General features: G+C 45.5%; 1 protein-coding gene across 1 annotated transcript in view; it reads left to right on the forward strand.

Annotated features, from left to right (window-relative positions):
• Positions 1-6,402, forward strand: part of kif19 (kinesin family member 19) — a gene marked incomplete at its 3' end in the record, with an annotated part of 30,225 nt that extends 23,823 nt beyond the window's left edge. The window contains exons 7-20 of the mRNA XM_079214407.1: positions 79-273; positions 1,506-1,652; positions 1,744-1,866; positions 2,339-2,495; positions 2,634-2,808; positions 2,984-3,182; positions 3,348-3,618; positions 3,750-3,874; positions 3,980-4,143; positions 4,257-4,362; positions 4,827-4,950; positions 5,047-5,435; positions 6,014-6,182; positions 6,275-6,402. Coding sequence (XP_079070533.1) covers positions 79-273; positions 1,506-1,652; positions 1,744-1,866; positions 2,339-2,495; positions 2,634-2,808; positions 2,984-3,182; positions 3,348-3,618; positions 3,750-3,874; positions 3,980-4,143; positions 4,257-4,362; positions 4,827-4,950; positions 5,047-5,435; positions 6,014-6,182; positions 6,275-6,402 — 2,472 coding nt within the window. The remainder of the gene's footprint in view (positions 1-78; positions 274-1,505; positions 1,653-1,743; positions 1,867-2,338; positions 2,496-2,633; positions 2,809-2,983; positions 3,183-3,347; positions 3,619-3,749; positions 3,875-3,979; positions 4,144-4,256; positions 4,363-4,826; positions 4,951-5,046; positions 5,436-6,013; positions 6,183-6,274) is intronic.
• Positions 6,403-8,018: the final 1,616 nt, after the last annotated feature.

Raw genomic sequence — 8,018 nt, forward strand, 5'->3', positions numbered from 1 at the left:
CCTCGTTTATTCGAATCAAAGATATTACATTCAGCGCAACCACACACATGACAAAGGACTCTGCCCTTGTGTCTTCAGATCATGGAATTGCTGATGAGGGGCAACAAGCAGCGCACCCAGGAGCCGACAGCCGCCAACCAGACGTCCTCTCGCTCTCACGCTGTTCTGCAGGTAGCCGTGAAGCAGCAGAGCCGGTGTCGAGAAGTCATGCAGGAGGTCCGCTTTGCTCGCCTCTTCATGATCGACCTCGCCGGCTCCGAACGAGCAGCGCAGGTGAGTGTACATTTAAATGGCCGGAATTAAACTGGTACCGGTGGACAATTTATTTGGTGTTTGTGTATCTAGGTGGGTTTTCATTCACTTTTGTCTACTACTGTTCTGCCATTTATAATAAATTCTACCCCTTTACAAAAACAAAACAAAAATCACACAAAAGAATAGTGAGGATGATAAAGACTTCCATGATTAAAAAACAAAACATTTTCAAAATAATTGAAAATATCTTCTCCGGCGTCGCGCTGTGCGGTCGATACTTGTGTGGACAAGAGCTCAGGACAGGAGGAGAAGACTAGCTGTGAGCCGATTCATTTTCTGGGTTTTGTTATTGCTTTGACCTTCTCTTTTTAAGTAGTCAAGTGAACAGTATTTATGTTGTCTGCAGTTTTTCAAGTCGAGTCTGCTTTTGTCAGATGAATGGCTTGTCGTGTGTGAGCCATGTTAACACTGCCACCTACCTGCAAACCAGGAGAACTGCATGCAAACGGCCGGCGAGCGAGAGCGCTTACTTAACCATGGAGACGGTTTGAGAGGTTCACAGCCGTACTATTGATGAAGAGCACGTATGGCCTCCAATAGGAAGTGAGCCGAACAGAGAGTTGTCAGTTGCTTGAAGAAACAGGAAACGTTTCTTTGCTTTTAAAGAAGAGGAGTGCATGTGGTTAGTAAAGGTTGAGGAGGTAATGCCATCTCTTGTGCTAGAATGGAAATATGGCAGCTCCTGTGAAGAGAAGAAACCGCCAAGAGTCTTCAGAGGTTAGGGTCGCCAAGTTGCAAAGGGGTTCAAAGCCCCTGAAAATGTTGTTCAATTATTAAGTATTTATCTGTAACATTAAATAATCATGAATTGGGTATTCTTTATTCAGGTGTTTAACTCAGCTAATCTGTTTCATCGGCTGCGTCATCAGATTTGATTGACTTGCTAAATCCTGATTGGATGGAGAAAAAAAGAAATGCAAGAAAAATCACATGTGAAATATCTGAAATAGTAACTATAGAAGAACATCTTTTTTTAGTAACAAGTTGACAACAACGTTTTCAGGACATTTAAGGCGACAACCATGTAATCGCAAAGTCTAGCTGGCGACCTTTGTTGCGTGCTTTCCCCCCCATCTCCCCTCCTTTGCTAACAGCCATCTCTGTTTACTCTGCAATAAAACATACTAAAAAGTACCTATAAAAGCTCAGAGGTTTCCTCACTCACTTCTGTCTATCTATCTATTCCTTAGACTCAGAATAGGGGTCAGAGGTTGAAAGAGGGAGCCCACATCAACCGCTCCCTGCTGGCTTTGGGCAACTGCATCAACGCCCTTAGTGACAAAAATGGCAACAAGTATGTCAACTATCGAGACAGCAAGTTGACTCGACTACTAAAGGTACAACAATTTAATCACGTATACGGTACCAACTCCAGGATGATATAACTGTATTTTGTGATTTACAGTTATTTGTGACTTTGATTGACAGGACTCGTTGGGCGGGAACAGCCGAACGGTCATGATAGCCCACATTAGCCCCGCCTCTGTGGGCTTTGAGGAGTCTCGTAACACGCTGGCGTACGCCGACCGTGCCAAAAGCATTCGAACACGGGTAAGCGCTCCTATTTCATCTTGTCTGTCTTTAAAATACAGATGAGGGAATTCATGAAACATTTAAATATTTCATTACATTATTTGAAATTATGCTTGACTGTAAAATATGTCCACTCGGCATTGTTAATACACTTTGATTTAATATATGTATTTGAAAGGAAGAGTAGATTATTACGACAGATTGTAAGATATTTGTTGCCAATAAAGCAGATCCCAGAGTATTTACATTATTTACTGAGGCTTAGGAGAGAGAGCGGGTTGCCCACTAATCATGGAGGTTTAATCCTCAGCTCTTCCTCTCCACATGTAGTGGCATTTACCATTTAAACACATTTTATTCTGTGTGTTAATTCCTTCCAACACCCAAATTAAACTACTTTGAGTTTGAAACTTTCAGTCTCAAATGTGAAAATGTGATACCCATGTAAATATCTTGAGTATAATTTGCTTTCTCCCCACTGTGTGTTCAGGTAAAGAAGAACCTGATAAATGTGTCGTACCACATTGCTCAGTACACCAACATCATCTCAGACCTGCGCTGCGAGATCCAGCGGCTCAAGAAGAAGATTGCAGATCAGGCGAGCCGGCAGCTGAACTCAGACCGCGCTGACATCCGCCACGTCCAGGGTAAAGGTCCACACGGCCTCCTCCAGCACATGAACAATATCAGCCAAATGTTTCTTAATATGTGTGTCATACACTGCCTGTTAATGACTATTTCCTTATTCTCCTCTCCTCATTATCATCCTTCCTCACCTCTCATAGCGGAGGTCCAGGCTCACTCCAGCCACCAGAGTCGGGCGGAGATGGACCAGTTGAGGGAGCAGCTCCTGGAGGCCTTCCGCCAACAGATGGAGATCAGGAGGAACCTGATGGAGCTGGAAAACAGCAACATGGAGGTCCAGATCGACACCTCCAAACACCTGTTAACCATTGCAGAGTCAGTGTTCAGGATTTACATCTTTCTTTCTTTCTGACCCTATCTGATAGCATGCATATAGTAATGCTAATAGTAATACAGGTTGTTGACACAACAAAATTGACCTTGCATTCAGCAAATTGTACCGTAAACCAGTATTTACGGTACAAATATTCGTATATATTTCTTCCCCCAGCTGGGAACAGGAGCGCAGTAGGCGCAGGAGGAAGTGGCGGGCTGAAAGGAGGAAGGAAAGTGTCAATAAGGACGAGAGCGAGAAGGACTCTGACTCCCCGGAGTCTCCTCCAGACAGCACGGAGACCCAGCAGGTGGCGATGGCCCGAGAAAACCTGGTTACACTCATGGCGGAACAGAAAAAGATCCACAAACAGAAGGTTGGCTTCTTGAAGTACTGTTTGTTTCTGTAGAATATAGAAACTCGCCAATGGCCTTTATAAATAGTCTGAAGCGTGGATATGATTTTCCATGAACATGGCGTTTTCTGCTAAATACAAAACAAGACGGTGCACACATCTTAGATCCTTCTTCTCCTCCTCAAGGTGTTGCTCGAGCGCAGATTCCTGGAGCTTCGGGATCGGGCCCGGCGCTTGGAGGAGCTGCTGCCTCGGCGGGTGAGCTCAGAGGAGCAGCGCGAGGTCCTGTGCCTCCTCTGCAAGGTCCACGAGCTGGAGATCGAGAACACGGAGATGCAATCCAACGCGCTGCTCAAGGACAACGTCATCCGGCACAAAAACTTTGTGGTGCAGCGCTTCGAGCAGCACAGGCACCTGTGTGACGAGATCATACAGCAGCAGAGACAGTTCATCGTTGGTGAGTCGGGCAGCACTGCAAGTTATAATAGGACATCAAACAAGACACTTGATGAAGTTGCAATGATTTGTAGACCTTAGGCACCGTGAATTTCTGGTTTACTGAAGTGTACATGTGTGCTTGTGTTCCAGACCACAGTCTGTTGGTGCCTCCGCACCTCCAGGAGCTGTATGAGATGTACATGAGGGAGCTGGATGAGAGGAAACTGGACAGAGCCATGGCCCTGGATAAGGCGACCACCAGACACACCATCAAGGTAGCCTTGACAAATTAAATGTAGTAACTTGATTATGTGATATATATGACATTAGCCACGATGAATATTTGCAACTAATATCGTTCATAAATATTATTATTCCAGGAGGGCTCTCTACCCAAGATCACCCTGCCCGGTCAGGGTCATGACAACATGCAGGACATGGACTCGGACCAGGAGAGCGTACGCAACATGCACTCTGATAACAGGCGAGGCCAAGCCAAAATCCGTAGACACACTTTGCCCCCCATTCTGCCTGAGCCAGAGCTGTAAGAGGATTTCTTTCTACAACTCCATTTACTGTTACAGGTATCACAAAACCTCCATATTCCCATGACCACGTTAATACCTCAGTTTTGTTCTCCCTCTTTCCATGCGCCAGCGACAATAACAGAGTTTTTAAGAGCAGTCCTCATGCCAGGCAGATGAAAAACTCGGCTGTAGTGACCCCGCCTCCCATCCACATAAACGGGAGAGGCAAGCGAGAGGTGAGGACAATTTTAATAAGCAGTATTTGACCCCATTCATTCCATTTCAATAGCGATCCCTGAAAGATGCTTTATGCTTTTAAATTAATGCAGTCTAGTCAGGTGTTGCTTTTCACCTCAAACAATGTGGGTTTGTGTTTGAATTAAACTCACTCAGATATTTCACTCTTGTAAAGCCGGTTAATTTCACTCACATTCCTCCACAAAAGATACTCTATAACTTTAAATAATATTACCTCCATCTAATTTTCTCTCTATTCAAATATCTCAGGAGTGTTACTCAGATGAGATGAAGTAAGAAGAGTTAGAGTGCTAGAATCCAAACGCCCTATTTAAAGTAAAAATGTAATTTCCGAGAGGCAGAGAGTTTTGTCGGATGGCCTTCAATCTGACCTTCGACTGAAAGCAGAGGACTGCAGTGAGTGTCTGTTCACAATGTGTCACTTTGCTCCTCGTGTTTGCAGCTGCAGCCGCTGGCTCCTGAGAGCTCGCTGAGCTACAGCCACCTCAGCCACAGCGTCAGCAGCCACCTGGACTCATCACCCGAGAGCAGCGAGGCCGGGGCCGATATCCCCCTTTTACAAAGCGGTAAGCTGCTCAGTATCAATGCAGTACGGGTTAGAGAAGGGACCATTACATAGTTGATCTTTCAGTAAAACAAAACATGTCCTCTTGTCTCCGCAGAGCGGCAGCAGATCCTAAAGGGGGTCCAGAACATTGTGGTGAAAGCAGCCCGGCGGCGCTCCAAAGCCCTGGAGGTCGACGCCTTGCGGTTGCCCCCTCCCCCGTCCCCCCTGGACCCCAAGAAGCAGAAGAGCAGCCTCTCTTTGAGCGAAGCCCCCCCAAGAGGTTTGACGATGCGGCGCGGCAGGCAGCCCAGCCCCGAGCTCAGACACGCCACCTCTGACGACAACCTGTCCAGCAGCACGGGCGAGGGGCCCGGCCTGCAAGTGACCTGGACGCGGCCACGCAACCGCCACGTCGCCACCAAGAACCAGACGCCCCGCGACGTGGACTTTGAGGCTCGCCGCAAGAAGAGGCGCTCTCGCTCCTTCGAGGTCACTGGTCAAGCAGTGAGTATTTTCCATATTTAGCACGTGTTGAAACATTTCTGAGTACGTCCCCAGGAGATTTACGTTAAATATGAATGCAGCTCACACAAAGCAGGAAGTGTTTTGGGGCCACTAAGGGGAAGAAAGACTAAGCAAAAGGCAACCAGCATCAGCTTATCACATTCCTCTTTTTATTTTATTATTATTATTATTATGGAGGCATAGCTGAGAGAAAAATACAACAATCACTTGTCGCTATATTGAGCTATCTAACAAAAGGCCACGGTAACAAGATCTATTTTTTGTGTGGAAATTCCACATTTTGTGAAATTCTCCCTTTGATATTATAACTCCAACTACCATTGTGATCATAGTGAAATTAAAGATTTCCACCTTAACATGCTTGTAAATTATTGACAACATCTAGCAGCAATAGGCAACTCCGGCATTCACTCTGTGCAGCCAGATTCCCCCTGTTGTTATGTTATCACATCATATGTACGTGAGCCATAAACCCATCAAATACTCAGCACAACCGAGCGTCACCATGTTAGATTGTCGTTGCAAGTGAAACATTTTCTTCCTCTTCTCGCTTGCAGCTGCCTCAAACCAAGACGACCACAGCTCAGAGGTTCCGTCCTCTGGACAGCACATCCGACCATCATCTCTACAACAACGTTCAGCCACAGGCTCCCATGCTCCGCCCCCAGTACAGAGGGGTCCCGCCTCTCGCCAAAATCCGGGCGCCCAACAACATCCAGCTGACAGGTGAACCGCTGTCACCGCAGACTATAAGACACGTTCCTCTGCAACAGCCTTTTCACTGAGCTTTGTTTTGTTGCGTCCCCGTCTTCCTGCAGGCTCCAACGCAGAGTCCTCCACCGCCCACATGAACAACCTGAAGCGAGGGCCCCAGCTGCGTCAGCCACAGCCGCTCCTCTGCATCACCACCACAGGCACCGGGGGCCAGCGCACACGCAGACACTGAGCCACCACCCACAGCTCATCCTCAACACCAGCAGTAACATCCACACCAGCTGAGCCTGGAGGGGAACCCAGAGAGCACCTAAACCAGCTGTCGACCCCTCGGTGACCTCACAGTCTCGTGAGGCAGTACGACGGAGACGACCCACACACACAGGTCTCCTCTGGGCTTTTTTTTGTGGACACTTTGCAACGGCGCCGACTGGCTCCGAGACCCGCCGGCCTGCAGCGCGCGCTCTGTTCTGTCACGTGTTTCCACTTTAGCTTGCTGTCGTGCTGAATTGTGTGTTATCCTGAAGTCAGGGTGGTGTCAAGCTCACTGTGCTGCACTGTACTAATGTTTGTGCGTTCTGAGTATATACGGTTTGGTCATGTGCAGCGCTCGTTATGAAGCATTCAGCAAACGGGGGATGTTTATGAGGGCTCAAGATTATCGTAATGATATAAATGAGAATCGGGAAATGACTGGCTTTATTAAGCGAAGCATAAAAGAAAGAGACAAGAGGATATTACACTAATGGCAATGTAAAAAGTGTATAATGAGAAATGGCCTACTGTCAAATTGTTTCAGCATCGTTTTTTCTTGTAGTGAGGTTGTTTCAATTTATTGACACACTAATATTTGAGTAGAAAACAAAACAACCTTGGATGATCTTGATTGTTGTGCACTTCTGGATTCAAACTCAATGTTGTATTCTCACACGTCTGGGTCTATGCCTTTTCTTACCCAAACGTGAGTGTTTAACGTCATGTCTGTTTGTGTAGATGTATAGCACCACGAGTTGCTTTTTCCAGATTAGTTGGCTGTATTTTTAATGCATTATTTAACTGTTGCCTTTGCTTTTATGTTGTTGTCATCAACATTGTTTTCATAATTACTACTTTCTTTGCTTTATTTTGTACTTTTTTTTTGTTTTTTTTATTTGTACCAAAATAAATTCAAATGACATAAGTGAAACTTTTTTTGTTCCTTTCTTGCCGCAAACACACAATTCACTGGCTGCAATAAATTAAAAGGAATCTGACTGTCTTTGCTGCCAGTGAATTGTGTGTTTGCAGGAGCGAGAGAGAAAGTGTCATCCTGGTTCACAACATTACTCATTCAGCGAGTTTCTTTTCTCTGTTATTTTATTCTTCTTTAATTAGGCTATTACACTATTCCAACACCATATATCAGGATCAATAGGATTTAGTGTAGTTGGGAAAGGGCCAGGGTTTTATTCTCTCTCCTTGGTCTGTCTGCTATCACACACACTGGTTGAAAGGTGATTTGTTGTAACGACGCACTTATTTTAGCGAGCAAAGCCATTATTTTAAAGATGATCATTTGCTCTGTGACCGTAAACCTTCCTGGCATACACATTGAAAGCTATGTAGTTGGCATATTTCAAAACTCACTGACGTGACTAATAATAAATGCTTCAAGTAATGATTAGTCATTATCTGGCAGGTGCATTCGTCACAGATTCAATTTTGTTCCAGATATGAGAGGGTTTCAGGTTGAAGTCAGCAATCATCCAGATAGCAGTAAACCGGACTGCTCCTGCACCATTTGTTTAAATTATTTCTCAGCCTAAAGCAAGTAAGCGTATCACTCTAAAAAATAAAGCTAATTTTTCT

This window comes from Taurulus bubalis (assembly GCF_910589615.1).
Source record: "Taurulus bubalis genome assembly, chromosome: 2".
Lineage (NCBI taxonomy): Eukaryota > Metazoa > Chordata > Actinopteri > Perciformes > Cottidae > Taurulus > Taurulus bubalis.